The sequence below is a fragment of the Lepidothrix coronata genome, unplaced genomic scaffold, assembly GCF_001604755.1.
Source record: "Lepidothrix coronata isolate B3197 unplaced genomic scaffold, Lepidothrix_coronata-1.0 Scaffold53, whole genome shotgun sequence".
Classification (NCBI taxonomy): domain Eukaryota; kingdom Metazoa; phylum Chordata; class Aves; order Passeriformes; family Pipridae; genus Lepidothrix; species Lepidothrix coronata.
In genome coordinates this window covers 2,461,529-2,489,035 of record NW_016690233.1, presented here as the reverse complement: position 1 = coordinate 2,489,035, position 27,507 = coordinate 2,461,529, and the positions used below count along the sequence as shown (strand labels likewise).

Sequence of the window (27,507 nt, the reverse complement as noted above, 5' to 3'; positions counted from 1 at the left end):
TTTTATTGTGCTAATTTTTAGGTTGGTTTATAACAGCGGCATTATGAAACTGCAACTGGGATTTCCTTGAAGTAAAATACAATGCATTATAAAGAATGCAATCCAGAAACATTACTTATATCTTGATTAAATAACAAATTTTTGTACCAAGCCTCTCTTAAAAAGTCACTTGGAACATGTTTTTATTACTTCTGAGGCTCACTCTTTCAAATCCTGCTGGTAATTTTTTTTCTTCACAGCTCTTTTAAATGTAATCAAAGAGAATTTTTTGCCTTTGTTGTAGTTGCAAACTAACACCATGTAAAACCCTGACCATAGCCAAAAATTATGTACAATGACAAAAATGGTATCTGGTTCCTAAATGAAACTGAAGTGGACGAGTTCTCTTTTTTAGTTCCCCCAGTGAAAACATTGATTCTTAATACTAAGGAGAGCCAGTTATAGTATGCTCAAATTCTGAACTTTTTTGTTGTTGTTTGTTCAACTAAACAATGTCTTTAATTTTGCAGATTAAAATTAGGTTTAGCTTTGAAGGGTGAAATTATAACGAAATTTAAAAAAATCAAACATTCAACTGTGCCTATTAATCATTAAGGGTGCAATCTCTGCATGGGATTCTCCATAGGGCAGAGAAAGTGTTACTGCAAGCTGTCACAGCCCTGGGACTTGCGATTTTCAGTTGACGTAGGATCTTGAGAGAGAATTAGCCTTTTATGTTTCAGTTGTTAACAAGCTGCTGGCCTTTTTTCTCTAGCAGCAATGTCTGGTAATAGTTTCTCCCTCTTGGTTTTGGTTTTTGGGTTTTGTTTGTTTGTTTCTTTTTTATTTTTCATGTAGTCTTTATCATTTAGACAGCAGTCTAAACTTGTTTTCAATAACTGTCAGGTATTATCTGCTGCAGTACAGAAGAGGCATTTTTGCTGTTGAGTTTGGACAGTAGAAGAACATTTAATGTGCAGCATTTGAAGACCACTCATTTTCTATTCTTGAAAGCATATTGCAGCACTTACAATGGACTATATCCTGCAGATTGTGAAGCTAAGCCATATTATAGGACTACAAGATCTTTTTTATTGTCATAAGTTGCCTGTGTTTTTTAACTTGTCTGCCCCTCCTCCCTCAAATCCCCCTCTTCTAGAAAGAAAGACTTGTTTGTTCCTGCTCTGCCTGTGAGGTCTTTGCAGCCTCCGCTGTGTGGGTGCAGAGCCCCTTATTTAAATGCTTTCCATAGCCATGGAACATAAGGAACAGGATGCATTAGAAAACTGGTAAGTCCTAGCTAATAGATAAAATGAAGCTCTTTACCTTTGAATTCAAAGTACTTAAAAAGAGCTGTGCATGTCAGTATCATCACAGACCCATGAGATGTGGAAAAAATAAAATGTCCTTATCTGAGATCACATTGATAAGCATGTTCTTTAGAGTGCAGATCTCTGCAGTTGCATCCGTGGTAAGTAATGGAGAATTGAGAATGTAAAAAAAAAAACAAAACCACCCACAAAACAAACAAATAAACAAACAAAAAACCAACTCCAAAACAACAACAACAAAAAGCTTTAAACCCCTCTTTTTTCACTGCCATTGAAACAAGATATGTTTCCTCTCTTTTAATTAAGTATTGTATTGGAAATGATAAAAATTACATTCTTCTTATCACCAAGGTGGCTGAAAATCACTGAGTGTTATTACTGCTGGGTTTTTGGTCACTGGTTCTTCACTTGGATATGTTAAATCAATGAAATTCAGTTAGCTGCATCTTCTTTTAATATCCTGACTTTTAGTTTATATTCGGGGTTAAAAATAGTTCACTCATATAAAAAACATCTCCATGATCTGTTCTGAGGACAGTTTAAAGTTTTATCAGTTTGAAGTCTTTTGCATTTTCATTCTTGAAATAATAAAATGTTCAGAAACATCCTTTTAATGGAGACCTGATCAATAATAATTTAGAAACTGGAGTTTTAGGTTCAGTTTCCGAAGAGTTGCCAAGTCATCTCATTAAGTTTTCCTCTAATATTTATTGATGAATATTAAGTACACACCAAAGTCTCAGTATCTTATGATATTCCAGTTTTAGATACGCTTTCAGTTACAAAATTACTTTAAAAATAGACATTAGAAGGCATTTTGGGGATCTAGGATGAGGGATTAAAACGAAAAATATCAGAGAAACATGATTTCTTTCTTATAGTTTTGTTGTGAAGTCAGTAGATGAGAAGAATGGAGCAAATAGTGGTCAGAGAGAACAGGAATAATACATGCAGCTGTCAGAAAGATACACTTATGTAAAATATGAAGCATTTGGTATGAGCAGGAAATTATTTACAAAACTACCTATTTGTGGAAAAGAGACCTAGGGAAATAATACTTGTATAGTGCATTCAGGAAAAACAAAATCATAACATATTGAAGGAATGTTACTGATACTGCACTTAAGTGTTTAAGGTTAGGCGCTTAAATTTTTATGAGGTTATCTGTAATATGCCTTGGCTGTGAACTATATTGAGGCAGGACTCCAAAACCTCCAAAACCAAGATATGATTATATCTTTGTGGACTAAACCATAAAGGCAGCCTTTTTAACCAAAAGAAATTGACATTTTTCAGCTTTGGTTACTTACTTTTTACAAAGTAGGTAGTCTGCTTTTAACTTAGATATGCTTCTTTCCGGTGATTGTAATTTTCAAACTTTCTTCCCTCTTGGCTTTCTGCTGTAACTGACCTTCCATCTTGTTTAATAACAGGGTTTGAATCCTGGAACTTCTGAAGGGTAGCACAGACTTCAGATGGAGTTGCAGAATTAACTAACAGCAGGAGAAGGCTGTTGTTTTCTGTTGTTCCCTACTAACTCCTTCATTACTGCTTTTAAGTTGAAAGAGGGTAAGATATATAAAGCAAAAGGCATGGTCCTGGTTCCAGACTTGAAAAGAGAGAAAGAAGGACATATGTTCCCCATTCCAGCAATGGCATGTCTAGCGTGTCTAGAACTGCTAGATGGGCTGCATTTCTTTTTGCATTGCTTTCTCTAGCTTCAACTTTGCCCTGATTTGGTAACTGTAGGTAGTCTAATTGCTGTCAGTCTTCCAGCCCAGTGGAGATCCTGGAGCATGTAATTAAAAGTTCGCTGCCCACATCCTTACAGGACAGCTGTTGAAGCTGTTTGAACTTCTGCTTAACATTTTCTGGTGTCTTGGGGCCAGTCTTCCTGTTGCTCCCTTAGAGACCACAGCTTGTATAGGAAATCTGGTTAATTAGCTGATTCTGGTCAACTTCTTCCTAAAGTTCAGTTCTGATGGGGAAGTGATGCTGGGTGTCTCGTCCATGCTGGATAAGGATGGGACTTGTGGGTTGGAGTTGAACCTCTGGCCCTTGGTATTCTTTTTGTTGTTTCTGCTTGGCATTGGAATTCAGTTTCTGTTCCTACTTCACTGGTTCGCTTACCTTTACAGGAAGTTTTATCTTATTAGTGATCATATGTATGAAGCTCTCTCACTAGTAACTGCATAAAATATTATTTCAAATTACTTCAAGCTATTTGACACCATTTAATTTTGACGTGACTCATGAAAATGTGCCCCATCTGCCCATTAGACTGTTGACTCTGTGCTAGACCAGTGGATTAGTTGAAAGTTGGACTGAAGAGTTGAGTCTGTAACTGGCTTAGTCTTTTTTTTTTTGACTTTCTGTTATCACTCCAATTAGTATATGGCATTTGTTCTTCATATATTACCTCCCAATGGAAAGGTGAGCTGTGGCAAGGGAAAAAGGGAGCAAGGCTTATGGACAGTTGAGACTGAAGGGCTTTTCAGTGAAAAGTTGATACCAATTCTTTATGAGATAGTTCTCCTTTCTTATGGCATTTATAAGTGCTAGTGTTCCAGAAATCCTCTATATGATGAGAACATTAAATCAAACTAATTCAACAGATGGTTTTCTTTGCCCCAAATCACCCTGTCATCCTGAAAGAAGCTCTCTCCTTTTTTTTTCTATGTTTCTATAAACTATAATCCTCATTCCCAGGAAAAAATATAAACCTCTACCATTCTCCTATCACTGCTTTATTCTGTAGCATTTTGTGAATGTTAACAGATTCAGGCTATTACAGAAAACACAATGGAGAGTTAATTCCAAAACTGAAAGCCCTTGAAAATGTTGTCCTTGCAATACAGTCAGCCTTTCCCAGCCCTGTGTTTCGGTATGGAAACTCCAGTCCCTCTGTTGACTTTAACCATACTGGTATCATATGAGGAAGAAATCTGGCCTGTCAGGTAGATGCATCCCCGTCATGCATTATTTTATAAAATAAAATTGTCTTAGACCTTGATTTTATGGGGGGAAGATGGGTTCTCATTGTCCATTAGGCATAGGAAGTGACACTTTTTCTTCTCCGCTCCCGAGAAAAGATGCATTGCATACTGCTGTGGGGTAAAAGAAAATGAAGCAAAATCTTTCCTATGTTGATGTCAGTAGTTATGGCTATATAATTCATCTGCCATTTCTGTATACCAGCTCTAATTTTGCCTGTCAAGAAGCTCTAAATAGAGTCTGTAACACTAAAAGCTTGATGTGACATGGATGTGAATGCTTGTTGCATGACCTGCACTGCAGTGGGAAGAATTTAACTTCCACTTAAATTAACCTTTAACTAGATGTAGTTCAGTATAAGTAGGATGACCCATTGTCATTCTCTGTGTTCTTGAGTTTAATGATTCTAAGATTTCACATGAATAAAAAATTATTTTATACTATTTGTGTCTAAAGTGAGAATAGTTTATTAGAAAGAAGAGAGATCCTTGTAATTCGACTTGAAATATTTTACTACCACTTTTGAATTTTTCACCAGCTTATATATTTAACTGTTCTCAGAAGCTTTTCGAACAAGTATGCATTCTTAAACAGGAGACTATTATGTTAATTTTACACACGTTGATTGCTCACACGTGAGCATACATTTCACACTTTGAACATCAGTGTAACTGCATGTTTTGCACTGTCATGGCTTGTCATATAAATTTTTTATTATATGCCTTTTATGGATAATACTTTCCTTGCATGTATTTGTTTGAGTTTCATTTTAAATGTTTATTGTTTTGGTTCCTTAGCCATGAATCAGCGAATCAGCCAAAGTGCTCCAGTGAAACAGCCACCTCCTCTGGCTCCTCAGAGTCCTCAGGGTGGTGTGATGGGTGGGAGTAGCTCCAATCAGCAGCAACAGATGAGACTTCAGCAGCTACAGATGGAGAAAGAAAGGCTGAGACTGAAGCATCAAGAACTGCTTCGGCAGGTGAGGCCACAGGTTAGACACCTACTTCCACTATTTCTTTTGTATGTAATGTTTTGATTTGCCTAAGTTGTTGTTTCAGTGAGTCTTAAAGACCTGTGACTGTACAAAAAGCTTTGAGATCTAGAAAGGTCTGAATTCATGCTCTTACTTATATCAGCTTGGTAGTGAAAATATCTGACTTATCAGACTGAAGGATTTTGCTTTCCTTCCTTGTTCCTCTCTCTAAAAGAATTCTCTGAGAACAGGTTTCATAAACCAAAAAGGATGACAACATGGACTGTTGGTGTGATTGGATATTCCTCTTGAGGATATATTTCATATTCATTGAGTTCCAAGTCATGTAAAAGGCAAAAAGTTGGTTCCCACAGCTGCTTTGGTTTTCCCTTTTAAGTGGAAGAAAGTCTTCAGTTTTAGAACCTGTTGTAGTCTGCAATATTTTGAAGTATTTTTAAAGTTCATATAAGATTCATTAAGGGGGACACCTTGTTGCCAAAATCTTGCCTGTTCAACAGTGGAGTGAGCATGGAACAACTGAATCACTGCTGCATTTTGAACCCATGGTTTTCTTATGCTGAAGAACTTCAAACTTCATAATTAGGCTACAAGCTATTCTTTTCAGTATTTTTCTACTATATGAATATAGCTGTAGCAGATGTTAAAGTGTAGGACTAGACTTTGCAGTCTCTGGATGTTGAATTCGGTCTTGACCTCCTTTTGACTCTAAGCCTTCTGCTTCGATTTTTCCATCTGAATGTTTTAAGAGTTGCTACCATCTGTGCTAGATACTTAGGGTATTCTTTGGGGTTTTGACACTGCCAGAGAAAGCACTAATCTTTTCTTTGAGGAAAACCTTCTAAAGTCTTATCCTTTTCACTTTGGGTGATGGGCCTTGTATCAGAAGAGGATAATATCTTAATATCCTCAAAGACAGCTTTTCTCTTTCTTCATCACCTGCAGTATTCTGTCCTGGATTCTGACTCCCGTTATCCCCTTTGTAGTCAAGGCCTGTTTTGTAGGAATCTTCAGCATCTCTTGGTGTAAGATGGGTCATCTTTACAGCCGTTACTTTTTATAGTACTCTAGGTAAGAATACATTGCAAAGGTGGTATCAGGACTTTCTCTCTGCTTAAGCACTTGGGCTTCTGCTGTTCCTGCTTTGCAATTAATCCACCAACAAACATTTTACCCTGTGCTAGCATGCTTCTAGGTAGGCCTTCTAATTGTCTTCTTGCCTCAGTTGTCATTGAGAACCTGACTAACTTTGGACCAGGTGACAGCTAGTTTTCTTCATGTTGTTCTCTCTAGTCGTTAAGCTTATCTGTCAAATACTCATCCTTGGTAAATCTGCGAGTTTTGTTTCACTGTGTCATGATTTTTATAGTTTCTTAACTCCCTTATCCTGTCTCATCTGGCCTGTCTTGGGGGCTTGATACTACAAGATGGTGTTTGTAAGACAGCCTGCATAGGTAAACCATGCAGCTAAAGTAATTTTTATCCATCTTATTTTTACTCTTAGGCATTGCGGAATATCAATCCCAGCACAGCAAATTCTCCAAAACATCAGGTAGGCTCTTAACTGGTGTTTCAGCATAATTAGAAAAATGAAAGCATTAAATTAGGCTAGCAGGGAACTTTTTGCTACATGAAGGCATTCTAAGAACAGAAAAAACATACAAACAAAACCAAGCTCTGCCATGCGAATTTTTGAACTACTTTTCGGGTCGTGACCCTAAACACTGTTTTTTAAGAGTGCTGCATTACCACAACTTTATATCAATATTTAAGAGCAAATGAGGAATTCATTGCACATTTTTCTGCATTGAAAACAACCTTCTTGTTTAGCATTCTTGAGGATACTGCTATTCCAGTCCCGTTGTCATCAAGATGTGTATTTAAAAGAAACTATCTAAGGTAGTAGTTAGTGACTTTTAAGTACTGTTCATATGAATGTTCTTATCAGTTTGTTTAAACAGGTATGATCTTAAAGAAGGATATCTGTAATCAGTTAATAAAAAGTCACTTGAAATATTTATGATTTTTAAACATGCACAGGTAACAGAATTACTTAATAGATTAGACTAACAAAATAATTGCTATGCAATTATATAATACATAATATGTAGTTATTCCATTTTGACATTTAGCAGGCTCTTTCACAGGTACATTTTCCAAATAGGAACAATTCAGAAAAGCCTTTCAAGTTCAGACCAAAACAAAATTGTTCAAAATGTGAAGCATAATAAACAGGTTAATGTGATCTTCTTTTAGTTTCTAAAGAAGTTGAATATGGAATGAATCTCTGAAAGGGTGATTTATATGTATATTCAGAGAGCTTCACGTTTGCTGGTGCTAACAGCATTCTTAATCTGTTAGTTCTTAGTACAATATTTATATTGGCTTGTATTGTACTTTGTGTTTTAAGAACAACTGTATGCACTAGGCAGGAAAAGCAGAATAAAAGAAATTATCCTGTGTTTGGAAGCCATGGTGTACTGGTGTACTGTTGCATACCACAAAATTTGTATGTTACTAGTTCGGAGAAGAAGAACCTCAGACCTTAGAAATAGTGCTGACATCCTGGAATAAATACTTTGCTTGGCAATACCAGAGCAGTTCTTAAACTGAAGCATTTTAATTGAGATGTAATAACTTGATTCCTTTACAGACCATTAACCACATAATGATCTTGTCAATCAATATTAGATACTATTCTAGAGGAGAAAAAAATCCTAAAGAATTGTGGATATACAAGAGAATAAACAAAGGAGGACACTCCTCCACACCAGTTGGAAACACCTTATCTTCTGGCATAATTAGGTCATTCAGAAGGATTCAGGAGGGATGTTTTTCTTACTGAATGCCAAAAGCGTATTCTATGTTGTCTTGTATGCCTGGAGCCCTGTCATACCATTGTTCATTCTTCCACAGTATCTTCTTCCTGTAGCCAACTCAGAAATATGCAGCAAATGGAGAACTTTGGTATCAGTTTCATACTTAACTCTATAAGATGAGATTTTTGGAACTTCTTGAAATTCTGGCTTTAAATCCTAAAAAGCTGCAAAAACTCAAAGGGCCTATACTGATAATTCATTAAATGCCTATGTAGTGGTCACTCTGCTTTGGGATAGAAACTGATGAAAGGATTTGTGTAAAAATCAGGATTGCTGTTATATTTAAACTAGTTTCATACCAGGCTCACCTATATAGTCACCTGCCTGGGATCAGTTTTATTAGTCTGCACTTGTTAATGAGTTAAGGTATGTTTTGAGTGATCTGTTGGATAGAAAAGTACACAATCATGTCAACTTATAAGTTCTATAATACTAGATTATTCATGTTGTATCATCTAAATGTATTTTTTGTGTTTTCGTGTGTCACCTCAATAATGTATTGAGCAGCCACAGGTGGAAGAAAGTGCTTAGAGAACTGCTTCTGGAAATTGTTCTCTAAATGCTTCTTGAGGCCTTGTACTATAGAGGCAGTTGTTGTCTGTCTTCTCCCATGATGCTATCTGTACATCCGATCAGGTCACAGATGACCTAGTGAATCTGTGAAAAATCTGTAGAAAGAATGAACATTTCTTCAGTCAACTTTTTCTTTCTGACAGATCCTTTCTTTTTGAATAAAGTTAATGAAGTCTGAAGGAATTATCTGCTTTCGTGATGATAAAGGTGTGCTTGATGACAGAATAATAGCTTCTCTTGCTAAATTTTAGATGTTCTCTTAAGGAATACTGAAAATAAAATCTTCATATGTTCAGTGCTCTTAATTCTGGGAAGACTAAAGTCTTTTGTTTGTAAAGAAATTTTGTGACACCAGCATTCTTAAAGCTTGTCTCTAATGAAATAACTGGCTTATGTGGATAAAAAATCCTTAACTTTTAATGGGATCTCTGAGCTTTTCTAAATCACAGAATCAAATAAATTGGAAGGGACAGGTAGAGGTCATCTAGTCCAACATCCTCTTCCTTCTTGGCATTTTTGTCCACGTATCCTGGATACAGTACCATGGGTGCATTGTTGTCTATGGTCAGGTTTTTTTGGTACTGAGTGATTATAGTGTCCTTGCCACTTTTTATCTCTCTGCTGTGATACTGTAGTGTACTGTAGTGACACTAACACTCCAGGTGTTATGTATGGAGGCCTTAGCACCTTCTGGAAGGAGTAAACAATTGCTCAGCTTCATCTGTTTTTAGCAAGCATTGTAAGAGACTTGTTTGAATGAGGATTTTATTGTAATGCTAAAAATATCCAAGTCAAAGGTATCTGTAGCAAAAACTGTAATTTCCAGACTTATCGTGTGTAAACAAGAACTGTCAATACATCCAGGAAATTTGAAAACACCAAGCATCTGTCCGGTTACTTACGCTCTTCATTATCAATTATTTATGAAACTTTATAGATGCCTATCTGTCTTAGTTAAAAGATTGAATGACTTGAGTTTATCTCCATCCCCAGTAGCTCTCCTTCCATTTTTCTGCAGTTAGCATCTGGTTGTCAGCAATGTCTCACCTAGAGCAGATGTCAATCAGCTTTTGTATATGTCATAAAATTGACCAGATATTAAGTAACAGATTCTGGTATGTGATGGAAAGAAATAGAGGCAAATAATGTCAAGGCACTGATGGCATTATTCTTAGATGATGTGCAAACGACTTTCTCATGCTAAGACTGGAAGAATTATTATTTATCTGCTTCTAATATCAAGATATTTGTTAGTAAGATCAGCACAGACATTTATGAGATAGGTTCCTATGTATATGCTTGCTCATTCTGTATCTACTGCTTGTTTCTAGCACTGAAATGATCTCTGAGAACAGCTCTGCTTCCCTGCTACTCTGTTCAGCTGTGCTTTCCAGCTTGGCTTTTGATTACCTCTGTGCTGCTTTCTTGGTAGTTCTGTATACCTGGAATGTGCTCTCTGTTGATTGTTTCCATTCTTTTGTCCTTTATATTGTATGAAGTACCTCTCATATTCTCTGTCCAGTTGACCTAAACTCATTTCTAATCAACTTTTGAGTGATATCCTGGAAATTTCCCTTCTCGGTATAGAATCTGCAGAGACATATGGCCAGTCTGTCACTCTCTGCTGAGTCACTTGGTTTTGTTTCATACTTTTTTTCATGTTTGCACTGCATAAAATATATGCACTTACAGTACTGAATAGTTACTGGGTTTGAAATATTATTTTAGTTTCCTATGGTTCCTGTTTTTTTAGAAGTTCATCTTGGTTGATGTTTGACACCTTTCATCAGCTTAGTTGAGAAGATTTTGAGTATTCCAAGTAAATATTAAATTCTTAGAATACTCATAAATTGTTTTACAAGAAAGAATTTTTTTTTTCAGTCACTTTTCATGCACACCAATACAAAGCTGTGTTACTGTCAGATTTGGGACATGTTCTAGAAAGAAAGGAAGATGTCATTTAAAACAAGTGCAGTCTTGAATTCTGTACTCTCTGAACTTCCATGATTAGTGAGGCTGGAAGTTTTACTGAAGACTTCAGGTATTATTTGTGACCCTTTTGTTCGGTTTTAATTGCTTGATAGCTCTTTTTACTAGTGCTAAGTTTTGCTTTATCCCTCGTGGTTTAAGTTTTGGTAGATGTTTCTTTAGCACAGTGAAACAGAGCGAGGACAGAAAGTTGGTACTCTCCAAAATCAATAACAAAAGTTACTAGAGAACTGTCATGAAGATAAGGGAGCCGAGCAGCATATATAATATCATAAGATTCCAAGGAAGCAGAAATCAACTTTGTATGCATTTATTTATCTCAGCTTTCATTGAACTGTTGGTACACTTTAGTTAACAGGAATATTTGACTTCATTAGGTAACAAATTGTTGTTATTCACTGGACTACCTTCCAAAAATCTTTGCAATTAATGAACTGATTGCTTTAGTCTGTGGCAGTAAATTCAGCATGTAATAACAGGTCTTAGCTTAATGTCTTAATATAGGCATCTGATTCTAGGAAAGCACTTGTATTTTAGGTAGCTAAAGATTAGTTCAGATAATCTGTGAAGTACCTGTCAGTTACTCAGCATCAGTTGCACAGAGCTTTGTTACAGAGTACCATGAAGCTTACACATAAGGCAGCACACCTATACAGTACCGTGACTTGGGAAATTAATTCACAGGAAGACTTAGTCAGCTGGCTAGAGCCATCCTAAACTGGGACTGAAGACTGCAGCTGAGGAGTTGTGTGGTATTTTTTTAAGCAAAATATTTGCTTCTTAATAAAATTACTTCTTGCTGAGAGGTCTGGTAGACATGCTCTGGCAAACTGAACTGCAGCAGTTTAAGGTGTTTAACTCAGCTGTCTGCCAGTGATTGCCTTAATAATAAGACAGCAGAACAGGATGTATTTAACGTCCTTTTTGCATAATCTATTAGCTGAAGCATTGGTGCGACCACACTGCAAGACAGATCAAATATCTGATCTGTCAGAAAAAAACATTTTTCAGCTTGATCTGTTTTCTGATTTGTCTTAGTGTATGGCCATACAAATGCTAGTTCCCAGCTGAAAGGAGGGTAAGAATATGCAGTCAAAGGCCATCTGTAACTATCAGTAGAAAATCACTTGGAGTTGCCCACTGTGTTGACCCACAGTGATTAAGAAATCGAGATCTTCCTCTGACTGACTAAAAAACTCTGCTGCTTCTAAACACTATGAAATAAATATGAAAGTTTTGTGAGAACATAAAGGATTTCAGCTTGAAGTGTGATGTCCTGTAGAAATTATGGAGATGTTCCTTGACCACATTATTGTTGAAGTTTCTGGTATTTCTGATGAGCATGCACTAAGGTACTGCTTTAAATACATGATTGGACATAAATAAGCAGACTGAGACTAAGTTGTTGAAAGGGTGTCCTGTGTGGCTGCATTTGTTGGGGGGCAGTGTATGCTGGCTGCCATCAAAGTATACAAAAGGTGGAATTCAGCTAGTTTTACTGCAAAAGCAACATTGCTGTTGTTCAACCATCTTGGGAACTAAATGCTTTAAATGTTATTCAGGTCCTGAAATAGTAGAGTAGCTTCATTCGTTATTGAAAACCACAGATCTGAGTGAAACTTTATTAGTTCATGTGGCAAGAGTTTGAGTTTCACACACTGTTGGTTTAAGTGGGAGCAGATGAGCAGCATTAGCTGGAAGATACCCAGTAGGAAAGATATTTGTATTATTTTAGTAATTTGAAAATTCAGAAGCTGTTGATTGGACTTGCAGCACCTAAGCTTTACAGATCAACAAAATAATTATATTGCTTACTTGTGAAAGTAGATCTTTATGGATAAACACCTTGTCTTGAAGTCTGTAGAGTAAACCAGAACTGCCTTCATTGCCAATGCCTCTCATTGCTTCAGGACACATTTTGTGTCTGCATAGGAGTTGTAGCTCTCTGCAGAGGGTTTCTTGTAATCACCAGTGCTGCTTGCAGTTGCAAAACTTAATCACAGAAGTACTGCTAAAGCAATTGGGCAGCAAAAGATACAAGTCCTGTTGACTGAGTATGAGATGGCTGTGAATAATAAGCGGTAGAGGGAGGCCATTCAGCTGTGCATGGCCTTTCTGATTGCTTACTCCTGCTGACAGGTACCTTCCTTACAGAGCTCTGAGACACTTCAGCAGGGCAGGTGTAGTGCTGTGGAGCCAGGAGTAGATAGATACTAAGAGGGTATAAAGCAATGGCTTTATACCTCAAGAGGAATATGAAGCAGGGGCACAGCAAAGGACTGCAAAACCAGACAAAGAAGCTAGACTTCCATTACAAAAGTCTGTTCCATTTTATGCTGCCCTATCTGTCCTTGTCATGCTCTACATAGCGTTGAGTTCTTTTCTAGGTGTATACAATAGAATTATCACTCTGTGAGTATCACCTCTTAAATTAATTTTGCTGATTTTCACAGTTGCAACACTGAATGGTATGTTTTCCCCTTACTCTTCACAAATTGCATAACTCATCATTGCTGAGTTCATTTGTCTTCATCTGTCTGTGTGTCTTCCCTATTTCTTTTGTATATGTGCTGTAACTCTGTGGCCATCACAAGAATGCAGACAGTTAATACGAGGAAGAAACTGGTGCTGTAAGTGTGTCCATAAGTGTTGTGGTCTTGTCCTTCCCCTAAAACTTCTCTCCCATGCCAGGGAAGCTTGTGGATAATTTGATAGTCAAGCAGTGGAGCAGTGGTTAGGGGCAGAAATGTTACAATTGGCACTCTTAAAGTAAATTTATAAAACCGATTAAAAGCATATATTAATTCAAATTGAGTAGCGTATCATATGTTTGATACAGTAAGAATATGATAAGTGAGTTGCACAAGGGAGTCGTCTGCCTTTCCTGAAAAGCACATGAAGATAAAAATGCTCTGAAAAAGGTATTTTTATAAAGTTACTTTATACATGGTGTGAATGACCTGGAACTGCATGTAAAATTTAATCTGTATGCAATTATGACAAAAAAACCATGGATAAGGTCAGCCAGATAAACTACACAGAGCTGACCTTATTTTTAAAATCACTTAAGGAGATGACAGATCATTTTGGTCTTTTTGTTATAACAAAAATTCAGCTTTTGTGTTACCAATAGGTATTAATCTTTTCTTTTCCCAGAGGTACTTAAAAAAAGTTTGACATACTTACAAAAATAGGATGAGATCAGGTTATAGAAATCTAAGCCAGGATTTTGTCATGGTTTTATTTTTGCCTCCAGACTTTAAATACTTCTAATAAAGGATATATTTTAAAGCATGAACTAAAAGCCTAGAGTTCACATTGCTCTGTTTGGAGCTGGGAGAGGCTTGTACCCTTTCATACATTTTTTTACATTTAGGAAGCATAAGTTTTTTTTATTGCAAATCAGTTTTATAAAGACAGAGAAATGAAAAGACCATTCTTCAAGCAACACAACTTCAGTTTCCATTACGTGGACCTTTTAGGAAAAATAGTCTTAATGGACTCTTTAGGGCTTGTAGGAAACTGCTTATCTTACATAATGATTTAAAATTGCTCTGTATTTGTTTCTGAGTAGTCCATCTTTTTGGGTAACTCCTTTCTCTTTCAGACTTCCAGAATGACATAAGTGTATTACTTAAATGACTAATGTAATAACATTCTTTCAAGGGGAAAGTGCTTCTGACTTCTAAATAAGTATCAGTAATGCTACTTATAAATAGTTAAAAATAGTTGTAGTTTTGCATTTTTAGCAGTGTTGTTGAAACAAGGGTAAAAGTAGTACTAATTTTAAAAATACTAGTTGGACTACATTGTACATGCCAAAGAATAGGCAAAATACAATTGTCTCTCCTGGCTTAATACAACTCTTTTTAGTGGGCCTTCAGTGAAATGTGGTAAACAGAAAAGAATTTTATGGCTTTTTTCTTTCCTGTTGTCAGTAGCTCTTGAAAAGGGGACATGTGTGGATTTCCTCTTCTCTCTTTTTCTCACTCTCAACTATTGAATCAGGAGGCAGTGCTGATTGGAAAGACCAGGTCTACCACACAATGAGATACAATGTCACTTTCATGCTTCATATACAAAAATGAGTCCATGTAGGTTTTGCTTTTTTACTACTCTTTTTGGCACTGGTATATGATTAAGCTTCTTCTGCAGTTTTGGCTCCTCCTCTTCATCCTAGTCAGGGACTGTAGCTCAAGGAAATAAAGATGCAATGTACAGATCAAACCAAGAAGGAAGGGGAAAAGGACAAAGCATGTGAGTGAGCCATCTCTGGGATGGCTGTTTTAAGACCTTCTGCCTTCTTCAGATCACTGTTTGGGAAGCATTCCAGGAACGAAAACCTTTTGTTTTTTTTCTAAATGGATTTAGTCTACCTGTATATCAGGTAATTCGTGACTGATACAAGTTTGTATACTTAGGTGTAAAGTAAGACCTCATTATATAGGCTTTCAACTTGGGTTTAGTACATAAACAAATGAAAATTATATGGATAAACCTTTATAAATTATTAAAAGGTGCCTAGCATCATGTGATCTGAAAATGAGGAAGGAGTATTATTACTATTTGTTAGAACAGTGGCAAAGTAAGTGGTGGTAAACAGGGGACTGGATTTACTTGAAGTAGGAAGTTGGATGTGATGAACACAAAAACCAGTGATATGTTTGTACACTTTCTGCAAAGACCTAATCAAGCGTAGCAAGAAAATCTTCTAGTGCAAGACATAAAACTTGGTATTAAAGGGATACGTAATAATAATCCACAGGAATGGGAGTGAAGCATATGAAGATGAGAAAAGTTAAAAAAACAGGCAGGAGGGAAGTATTCCAGCACAGTCTGCTGGAAAATAAAATAACCTTAAACTTTTTTTAAAAGAAAACACTAGAAGAATTGGAGAAAGGTTATTTTTTATATTTTAAAAGTGTATTAGGCTTGTCATTGAGAATGGATGAAGATCTTTCACTTTACAAGTGAGAAATATTGAGTATTGTCAAGACTGACAAGATTGGTTTTGCCTGAGGTTATCTTTCCAGGCACAACCTGGAAATGACATACTACTAATAATGGTAACAAGATAGTCAAAAGATTTATTTACCAGTCTTTACATTAACAAAGTTCAGTCATGGTGAGCCATTGATGATGTTTTAGGAGAGTTGCTTGAAGAAAATTATTTTTTCTTTCACATGTTTAACTCATTGATTACTTGTTTAAAAACGGGGAGAGGGATCACTGGAAATTGCATAAAGTGCTGCTTATTTCCATCCACCTTTAATTTCATGTATTTTATGTTAAAACTTATTTTCATTAATTACTAATGACAGGCTTTATGGATGGTTTGATTCAAGCTGGTGAACAGTCAGATGCGTAAAAATGTATATGTAATCTAGGTTTGTAACTTCAGAATAGCAGTGTCTTAAGTTTTATGAAGAAATTACTGGGGATTTAAAGAGCTTTGGGATTTATTTGTGGGACAAATCAAATAGATTTGATCAGTCAGAAATTTCAAAATACAGGCCTCAAACAGGAAGAGTGAATGGGGAAGACTTGAAACAAGAAAGGTACAAAGGAAACTAGGGAGTGAATCAGAATTTAAGAGAAACAGGGGGAAAGTGCTAATCAGTAGAGGTAGACAGACATATATTTGGGGTCAGATAGTATTAGCAATTCTTTTTTTGGTCTTAAGAATATACTTAGCGAAAAGATATTGAAATGAATTAGAAAATATTTATGTAAATATACAGATATTTGTATCCATAAATACATTTTTGGTGCAGTCTCTGTAATGCTGGGCATGATTTGGGGAACTTGCATTGTCATTGAAGCCAGGACAGATTCTTGCTTTGTCCTCAGAAACTTAATTTCATTTAACTCTTGTAACTGGAAGCAGTAAAAGCATCAATTATCTATAATGTCATGTATCTGTGTATCTGAAAAGTGCATTCAAATGCCTAACATGATCTCTCTTTTTCCCCCTCCTGCTGTTCTAGGAATTGGCTCTCCGTAGCCAGCTTCCAACAATGGAACAAGACGGTGGATCGCAAAACCCCGTGTCATCTCCTGGAATGTCTCAGGAACTGAGAACAATGACTACAAATAGTTCTGATCCCTTTCTTAACAGGTTTGTAGGAGTAGCTACTAGAGGAAAAAAATTTGATTTAAAATTCTGTTTGGTACATGTAATAGTTTATTTTGAACATCTGTCTGTGCCAAGAGCCACAGCTGTAAATGAATCTTTCCTTAAATGGCAAGTCTAGTAAAAGTTGAGGATTAAAAGCTGTCTCCTGTGGGAGGAAGTAGTCTGTTCAGACTTGTAGGAAGGTTTTTATTCAAAGTCATAACATGTTTGTCTCTGCATAATCTGTTGACTAACAGTCATTTCAAATTACTGACTCAAAGAATTTGTGAATAGCTCGCTGTGAGATCAAATGAACTGTGAGGCACATTTAGGACTACACCTTGAGGTTAATTTTAAAGTTTCTCCATTCACCCCTTCCTTCCACTTCAAGTATTTAGCAGTATTTTTACTCTCTTAATGTTAGGTTTGCAAATAGTGGCATGTTTCATTTTAAATGCTGTATTATTTTGAAGTGGGTATTTTAATTCAAGATTCAGAATTTTACAGTATACACTAGTTTTTAATATAACTTTTTCCTTAATCCCTCTGAGTTGGAGTGTTTGTTATGCTGGAAATACTGTTCAAATTACAACTTGCAAATGCTTCATACTAAACATTACAACTTTGGAAAAACTGCTGGAGCTTGAGATGAATGATGTCTGTATTTTGGGTAACCCCTCAGGAAGATTTATCTCCTACACAGATAAATATGACTAGAAAACTTAATTTTTTGTTAGAGGCATTATTCTCTATGGAATTCATCCTGGGATCTTGTGTGAGCTGCAGCTGTGCTGGTCTTGTCCTAAAGTATAGAAAGGACAAGAAATGTTAAACCTGACCTGCTCTCCTATGAGAAGGCTCAGTAGACAGATGATGGTCTTGATGTGTTCTAGTAACATACTAGCTTGAATTTCTGGAAGGCTGTTGCCATCATACATACAGGGCCTCACATCTTCAAAACCTGTTTTCTGAAAGAAATGCATCTTCAGGTTTCAAATGGCCACAGCAATGGGCTGATGCAGTTTATCCATTGTGAGTTTACATGCATGAAATACAAAGTGATGGATCTTTGCCATTAGCTACAAACAGGACAAAAGCTAGAAAGGGCAAATTCATGTTTTGTAATTTCATGGCAGGTTGATATTTACTGTAAAGTGCAGAAAGATACTGCTTGCCTAGTTGCATATAGGTTTGACTGGGTTTGTGGGCTTTTTTTGTAGCCCTTACTCCACGCAAAATATTAAAAATGTGTACTTGACTTGAGTTCAGAATATTTTAATTTGCATTTTGATCTGAGCATTGTCTCCTTCTAGGTTATTTTATGTGCATCACCTCATTTAATTCTATCATATGGGTATGGGAAAGGGATTTATAAGAAAGGACATTTGTGAAAATGCTTTGCTGTTCTGAATTAGATACAGCAGTCCAATAGTTTTGCTCTAAAGTTCTTGTTGATATTCCTTATGTTAAAGTTCAGACTTAGGGAAATACTTCGTTCTGTCTTTATAGGCTGTATATAAAGTTCCTGGTGAACTAATTTTAGGCCTAGATCCTAGTTTTAGGCCCTGAATTTGGATATCCAAAGTTTAGGTAGTCCACTGCTTGTATAATAGAAACATTAAAAAAAAAATATCTCAGAAAATGATGAGTACACTGGAGCAATTTGAGAAAAAATGCAGTAGTGTTTTCATGTACATAGTCTAATCTTCTGCCTGCTATCTTCAGTACTTCCTGTCATTGTGGCATATTTGATTTTTTTGAATGGGTCATTCAACAGTGCAGATTTTATTAGACTATTTCACTTTTAGATTTACCACGCTGTTCATATATTTTTGTCTACTAGATTTATATTGGTAGTGATGGTAATTTTCTGTTTAACTCCTAAACTGGTATTTCTTCTTTTGTATACACATATTTTAATAGTTATTAGTTGAAGAAGAATCCACTCTATTTTGGGTAATGCTGTTTAGTTCAATGTGGTAATTTTGGGTGGTATGACTACTAAATGAAGAAATCCTTGTGGAAGAAAGAGGAAATGTATATTAAGGAGTGATTTGAAGAGAAGTGCTGGACATTCCAAGTGTGAGAGCAGCAGCCAAAAAGCCTTCTCCACTAAAGTGATTTAGTTCAGCATTGCCTCAGTTCTGTTTTTAGTATTTTGTCCCATAAAGTAAACCAGTATCTTTTTTCACAGAAGTTTTAAATAGTTTATTTATTAGGATTGTGTCAAATGTGTGGTGATTCTATTCTTAAATCAATCTAAAAAAAGAGAAATATTTATGATTTAACTGTAAAGAAATGTTAGGTTCCTTTCTCGTATGGTAAAGATGTCCTCATGAAATGTAATACATATATATGTCTTATGTCATCCAATGTTGAATAGCTTTTCATCACCATTTTGGTTCTTCATTCTTAATAAAAAGACATATACTATATACTTCACAAGCACATTATGAGAAGTATCAATATGTCTTCAGATGCTAATTTGAACAGTAAATCAAGTTAATCTTCATTTAGTATGCAGGCTGGAAAATCAGTAAGGATTCTCAGCGAATGCTACCACAACCTGAAGAAATACAGATTTTGAAAATATTTTGTGAAAAGACTGGATATTAGGAAATGCAGGGGAAGGGAGGTAGTAGTGTGCTCCCGCAACTGCTTATGCAGGCCACTGCTCCCGCCATCAGACCTCCTCTGGCATGGGCTCCTTTCCACAGGCTGGAGCTCTTGCCAGGAGCCTGCTCTAACTTGGCCTCTCCATGGACTACAGCTTCCTTCAAGGCATGCCCCCCTGCTCCAACACAGGGTCCTCCAGGGGCTGCAGGTGGATCTCTGCTCCATCATGTTATCTCCATGGGCTGCAGGAGCACAGCTGCTTCACCATGGTCTGCACCTTGGGCTGCAGGGGAAATCTCTGCTCTGGCATCTGGAGCACCTGCTCCCCCTTCTTCTGCACTGACCTTGGTGCCTGCAGGGCTGTTTCTCTCACATATTCTCACTCCTCTCCTCTCTCCCATCTGTTCATCATTTTTACTCTTTTTTTAAAAAAATATGTTATCACAAAGGTACCACCAATGTCACTGATGGGCTCAGCTTTGGGCAGTTGGACCACTTTGGAGCCAGCTGGAACCAGCTGGGTCAGACGTCAGATCAGCTCCTGGTGCCTTCTCACAGGGTACATCCCTGCAGACCCCTTGCTACCAAAACCTTGCTATGTAAACTCAATACACTGGCCAGCTTCCCCACCCCATCCCAGATTTCCCACTGTGGCTTTCTTGGTTTTGCTCTCTGCGCTGGCAGTAAGATGGCAGTAAGAAAGTGAGTGCATGTAAGGCCCTATGCCATTAGTTTGGTTAACCGTTCTGTCAACAGGATCATTCTGAGCGGGGTTTGTTTACAGGACAGCTTCTGTACTAGTATTTGATTTATATTAGGGCACTCTGTTGCCTTGACGTGTGACTGAACAAGTAGTAATGCAGCAGTGGGAAGCAATTGAAGAATAGCTAAAGGAGTCCCAACTATTTATAACAGCAGTGACCTAAAAATATACTTCAGTGGTTGATTAAACATGAGGACATTAGTAGTTAGAAATATTTTTTTGTTATCCTTATGGAAGCCTGAAAGGATGAACCATCATTATTATTATTTTTATAATCATTACAGACTATCTCATATGCTTCCAATGGTTTTAGCTGTGGGTGGGTGGGTGTGAAAATATTAAAATTATGCAGAACACAAGTAGGCAGTTTCTTAAAGCTGCTTGAATATGCTCTCATCAAGTTAAATTGAATCTAAATAATATGGTTTTAATTGGAAAAGGTCTGCATAAAGTACAACCCAGGTGTCCCACCCAGACAAAGGCTTCAGTTTTTTTATCACAGCAGAGCATTTCTCAGGACAGCAATGTTTCCAAAGCTCTTGAATTGGTTGAAAACAAGCATCTATTTTATTTTCTTCTATAATCCTCTGTTTTTCTTCAAAAACCCTCATTTTTTTTCTTTCTTCTGTTGCAGTGGAACATATCACTCCAGAGATGAAAGCACAGATAGTGGACTTAGCATGAGCAGTTACAGTGTACCCAGAACCCCAGATGACTTCCTGAACAGTGTTGATGAGATGGATACAGGTCTGGTTTTGTGTTCATTTTTAATGCATGTTTTCCTAATATACTTGTATCCATTTGCAATGAAAACAGTTAACTCTGAGAAGCTGTGATACTTTTTGCATTGTTTTTTTACCTTTTTCTGTTTTTTCTGTTTTCCCTATTTCTGTAATAGAAATGTTATGGTTAGATTTGTAAAAAACGTATTGATAATCAACTGTATTGGAAGGATGGGAGATTGCTCATAAACAGTATCACTCTTGTTGTTATAAGGAATTTGAGTGTGTTATAAGGAATTTGCTTTTTAAAGTATATTTTTTGTTCAGAGCTAAGAATAATATCTCCTCCAGTGTTGTTAATACTACTCCAAAACTGTATTTGATTCAGTATTGTCTTTTTCCTTTAAGTGTAAAAATCAAATTATGCTAAATGACATCAAAGATCTGTAGAGATTTGGGTTGCGCAGATGAAAATTTGAAACAAAGACATGTTCTTTGTACATCTGCGTGCATTCAAGTTACCTTTGGGGTTTGTGATGGATTTTTGTGAATCACATTGTTTGTATAATGCAAGAGATACATGATTAACCTTTAACCAGTTGTCCTGTTAAATTATAGGTTTGGTACTTCCAGTATATTTAATATCCATCTTACTTTGTGTTATAACTAGGTGACAGTATCGGCCAAAGTAACATACCATCCCATCAGAACCGTTTCCCAGACTACCTTGAAGCCATTCCAGGGACAAATGTGGACCTTGGGACACTGGAAGGAGATGGGATGAATATAGAAGGAGAAGAACTGATGCCAAGTCTGCAAGAGGCTTTGAGCTCTGACATCCTTAATGACATGGAATCTGTCTTGGCAGCCACCAAGCTAGATAAAGAGAGTTTTCTTACTTGGTTATAGGGGCCTCAGGGAGACTGAATTCTAAATCTGTGAAGGATCTAAGGAGATTAGGACATCTGTATCTGAAGTTCAGAACAAGCCAGTGTGGCACACTTTGGCTTGTGTTCAGAAAAAGTAAATGAACAAATATTCAACAAGATTCTTTCAGTTTGCTCTTCCTTGTCCATCGCTGCTGTTATATATTGCTGACTTTTTTCCACAGTTGACTCTGAAGAACAGACATCTTGATTTTTTTCTATTGCTGTTGCAACTACTGTTCAAGGGGGGTGGGGAGGGATGATGAGCCTATTTGGATGACGAATGCCATTCCTTCTGTCCTAGTGTGCGCTTGCATATCATTTTATCTAAGTACTCAGATTTGAGAGTTAATTTCTGCATGTCACTGCTTGTAGTTTGCTTAGCTAGTTGTCTACTGCTGCCTGTGACAAGTGGTAAAACATGACATACTCGGGTGACAAGCCAAAAATGATGTATCTGGTCAAAAGAAGTCAATACTGATTTGGAGATACAACTTAAAGGAGGGCTGAAGACTGTTTGGCATTAAGTGTTTCTACTAGTAGCTCTTTCATTAGTCACGAAGTGCTCTTCTTCATATGTTATAGTAAATCATGAGTCATTTTACATAGAAACGTATATGAACTTTGATTGTTGCCACATACTCTAGCCTAACTTTTGTTTGTCATCAATACTTTGATTATTTTTGTTAGTTGGTTTAACTGTAGCTGTAGGATGGGAAGTAATTATAGGTGTTCTTGGTTTTTTTTTAATAGTGAAATCTAAGGGGTTTTTCTGATTTCACACAGTCTTATTTAAATCTGAATTGTCTGCTTTTTTATACTTAAAACATGCCTATTGTAGCCTGATAAGCTAGTGAGTACATAAATCAGTATGTTTTGCCTGTAACTTTTTTATTTTTTTAAAGGCTAGTTTTGAATGTAATCATTAGAATTTATGACCAGTGGCTTATTTTTCGTGTATATTTGCAAGATTTTGAATTAGAATCTGATAACAGCAATGTAAAAGTTAAAATACTGTGTTGTATGTACAATTTTTAAATGCATTTTAAAGTAGCAGAAACCATTTTAAAATTACATGCATCTAATCTCTCTTCTGGTTTTCAGTTTTGATCTCTGAGTTTAGATTTTAAAATCCTTAATGGGAAAAAATTGGTGAAAAATTTCAAGTTAGCATGGACAAAAAGTCTGAACCATTAATGTCACTGTGCGTTGCAATGAAAAGGCTAGAACACCAAAAAATCCTCAATTAAAACTTCTAAGTGTAATAGTTATCAAATTCTTTGGTGAAATTATTTAGTTATCAAATTATTTGGTGAAAAATAAGCCCTGGACGCTATATGTAGAAGAATGTAAAGATATGTGTTAGATGGTGACATGAGCAGGTAATGAATTGTATATTAGTAGTAGAGCTTAGCATGGGGTAGAGGTGAATATGAATTATCTTTATTTTAACAGGAAAAGATGTATCACTAAGTTGTCTGCAGGAGTTGACACAAGTTTCCAAAGAGTATTTTTAAATGAACAAAATGAGCATGAATCAAACTTTCAATATAAGCTATGAATTTTTGTGGGGCTTTTGGGCTTTTTCTGATGAAAAAGTGTCACCAGTTAACACCTCTATAATTAAGGGCCTGTCACCATTCTCAACATGAGCCTTTATTTTCAAGGGTGTATAACATGACTATAAAGATACTCTAGGCATGTAACTTGGTTTTGAAAAAAAAATCTCACTTTAGCAGGGACTATTCCTGAGGAGAGATTTTTGGGGTTTTATTGTTTTGCTTTTTAAGACATTGATTGTTTTTCAAGTTAGGAATGAATCAGCAAAACAGAGAAAAAAAAACCCCAGATATTATCACTGCCGTTTGGATTTTTTTTTTTATGCTTCAGAAATAGTTCTGTTTTAGGATGATGTAAAGAACGAAAACTCTGAACCAAGTTCATTTTAAAAACTGGAGCAGCAGAGGCAGAGATTTGAAATTTGCCACTATAAATGTAAACTTACTATTTTACGTAAGGATATTAGTGTTTGAAAAACACAAAATTTTGTGGCTTGTTATGGGATACAAGCAAGTTTTAAAATACTAATTTTTAAACACATCCACAATGACAAATATATTCTGCTACACCAATACTTCAGCGATAAATAGGCCACTTATATTGTGCAATGACACAGTAGCTCCTAAAGCAGTGTATTGTGTCCAAGATAGGGATTTTAGTAGCATTTTTGCAACTTTATTATGAATTCTTCTCTCTCACTCCCTTCAGGAGAGGAAAAAAAAGGACACTAAGTTGTTATAACTTGAATGGTCTGACATAAAACCACAACAGCAAGGAAAGTCAGAGTTGATTCCATTTCAATTGTCTTCCACAGTTGTATCCAGGTATCGTAGCTCATACAGAACCATATATACTGAGTATACTGAGTAGGAAGGGACCCATCAAGATCATGAAGTCCAACTCTTGGCCCTGCACAGGACACCCCAAAAATCACATCATATGCCTGAGAGCATTGTCCAAATGCTTCTTGAACTCAGACAGGCTTGATGCTGTGACCACTTCCTTGGGAAGCCTGTGCATGAAGAAACTTTTCCTGATATCTAACCTAAACCTCCCCTGACACAACTTCAGGCCTTTGGGTTCTGTCACTGGTCATGAGAGTGAGGAGATCAGTACCTGTCTCTCTACTTCCCCTCATGAGGATGTTGAAGACTATAATGAGGTCTCTCCTCAGTCTCCTCTTCTCCAAGCTGAACAAACCAAGTGACCTCAGCCATTCCTCATAAGGCTTCTCCTCCAGTCCCTTCACCATCCTTGTGGCCCTTGCTCTCTAAGAGCTTAATATCTGTTTTATATTGTGGTGCCCAAAACTGCAAACAGTATTGAAGGTGAGGCCCTCCCCAGTGCAGAGCAGAGCGGGACAATCCCCTCCCTCGACCAGCTGGCAATGCTTTGCCTGATGCCCCCCCCCCCAGGACACACTTGGCCCTCCTGGCAGCCAGGCACTGCTGACTCATGTTCAACTTGCCATGGACCAGGACACCCCAGTCCCTTTCTGCAGCACTGCTCTCCAGCCTCTCATTCCTCAGTCTGTACACACAACCAGATATGATGCACCGAGTGCAAACTCCTGACATGCTGTACCTTGCTCCAACAGAAATGAGTACAGAACAAATTTTCTTTCCTTGCTTTTGTGTGTTTGTCGCAGCTTTAATATTTGAATGTTTTATTCTCATCGTAGAAACACTAAATGGCTTATACTGTATTTGAGTAGCACTGCTTAGGGTAGATACTGACAAACTGGGAATCCTTGAACTGCTCTAACATTAATTATGTTTTGTGATACTTATTTTAATTGATTATAAGACACTTCCGTTCTCTCATTTATTAGGAAACATACCATAGAGATGCTGTACTGTTGGCAATCAGCATTAATTTGGGTTATTTTTTTTTTTAATTCTGCAAATGCATTGTTTTGATGAAGTGGTTAAAATTGTTTGAAATACAAAAGTTTTTTGGGTAGTATTTTATACTGTTGTATATATTGAAACAGAAATCATTGTAATAATTGTAATAGCTTTTAGTTATAAATACACTATATGCAGACAGATGGGGCTGTACAGTACTGTGCTGTTAACACCCGGGCAGGGCTACTGCTTGGAAACAGGTTGCAGTGTCAGTAAACCACATGGATCAAATATTGTACCATTCAGTGTTGGCGCTCACCAATGCAAAAGGAGAAGAGACGATTTCAACATGATTAACACTACATGGTAAATTAGTACTACAGTGACCTTTTCACTTACAAGCATGTTTTTTATACAAATTAACAGGTGTGCCTGTGTAAAATAATTTGTGTTCTGTATCTTGGAAAAAGTACTCTCCACATTTAGAATCACAGAATCATGTCGTATGTTAGAGAATTATGTCCAAAATTATATATATTACTTACCAATGTTATTTTTAGATACGAGCATGACTGTAAGCTAGGTACTTAAGTACATTCTGTTACATTATTTTTTCTTTATGTAATACTTTTTCAGTTGTTTTATTTGTTATAAATATATACTTTGTGCTTAAACTTCTTTGTTTGTTTTTAACATTCAGTGGTATGTAAAGATATGATTTCCTTCAGTAAGATGGATGCATTGAATTGTTGGAATGCCTTTTGTAGTGCGTCTGTTCTTGTCCCCCTTGTCACTGCTTTTGTAGTCATAAACTCTAATCCTGCAAACATGGTGTTCAAGCTCACCTGAGAGACAAATGAGTCCCACTAATGTCAGTGAAGGCTTAACATTAAAGTATACATCTCTGTGTCCTTGCAATAATGAAGAGACAGTGATTCTGCTGAGCGTCAGGCAGCTTGTGTAAAACAATTCTTTAATTGCATTCGGCACTATAGTGAGAGCTGGTAACAGAACATCTGATTGTCTACTAGAAGAAAGCATCCACTTTTTGCAGATATGCTTGCCATGTTCAGATGGCAGATACATTTTTGGCTAACTAAGTTTATGCATTAATTTGTGGCAGACTATCAATAAAGACACACTATTTTAATTTCCAAGTTTTGACTTATGAATTGGGAAATACGTAATGACATACCTTGAAAGTATATGAAGATTTTAGTTTAACATACCTTGACAGGATTCATTAATTTTGACCTTCTCTAAAAGAGAAATTCTGAAAAGTGGGGTTTTTTTTAATATAATGGCCAAAGTTGTACACTATTTGTGTTTAGCAGTTCCAGAGTTACTACTACTATTCAGCACCAAAATGCCCCAACCCTGTGAAATTCAGTCCATTTGTGTTTTGTTAATTAAGGGTCCAGGGCTTGATGCTTCTGTCCTTTTGTCTTGTACTCCTCATAGCCATCTTTAGTCACCCAGGTCCTTTAAATTTAAGCCTAACATCACACCTTGCACCTCGGATTAGAAAACCAGTGCCAGGGAAGGATAAGGCACGTATTTTATTTGCTGATATCACTCTCATTTATAAAGTAGTGACATACTGCAGTAGTTGAAGTATGAGTGACCTTCTGAGGCAACCATAAATAGACTGTATTACTGCAAAGCAGGATATTTACTCCAGGTGTTCGAGGCTCACTTGGCAATGCTCTTTGAAATATTTTCAACACTTAGTTAAAAATAAAAAGTATTAATTTCATTAAGTCAGAAATAGTACGCTTCCAAGGAGGCAAGTGCAAGTTATTAGCCAAAAAAAGCATTTTTCATCTTGGATCATTACAAAATAATGATTTGAAATCAGGCTATGATCTGTCTAGCACCTCCTGTTTTGGAGTTTCATTTGGACATTAAGTGGGGCCATTGATTTTATTTGCAGTATCAGCATCCAGCGTTTATATGTTCATGTTGAAGAGTAAAAGTGTGCTTCTTGTCCCTTGTCACCACTTCTTATTGCTAACAGTGGTTTTCTGCACCCTCTAAATTTAGGTGTCATCACAATAGGAAGACATCTGTACAGCATGAGAGATCTTGGTTGACATGAAATGGTAAAACCAACACTAACTGAAGAAACAAGTTGTCTTTAGAATATACGGTAGAGCTTATCCAGTACTTGATGCCTCTTAAAGGAAACCGCTGAGGTATTTTTCTCTACAGATAGAGAAAGT

At 36.6% G+C, this 27,507-nt stretch overlaps 1 protein-coding gene across 5 annotated transcripts in view; it reads left to right on the top strand.

The window, feature by feature from the left end:
• Positions 1-21,928, top strand: part of YAP1 (Yes associated protein 1) — a 93,757-nt gene extending 71,829 nt beyond the window's left edge. For 2 of the 5 annotated variants that reach the window (XM_017816047.1, XM_017816051.1), the window contains 4 exons: positions 5,102-5,283; positions 16,724-16,854; positions 20,865-20,977; positions 21,623-21,928. In XM_017816047.1, the coding sequence (XP_017671536.1) occupies positions 5,102-5,283; positions 16,724-16,854; positions 20,865-20,977; positions 21,623-21,861 (665 nt within the window). In that variant the 3' untranslated portion in view covers positions 21,862-21,928. Of the gene's footprint in view, positions 1-5,101; positions 5,296-6,799; positions 6,848-16,723; positions 16,855-20,864; positions 20,978-21,622 lie in introns of all 5 variants that reach the window. The other 3 variants (XM_017816049.1, XM_017816048.1, XM_017816050.1) reach the window with 3 other exon arrangements.
• The last annotated feature ends 5,579 nt before the right edge of the window (positions 21,929-27,507 follow it).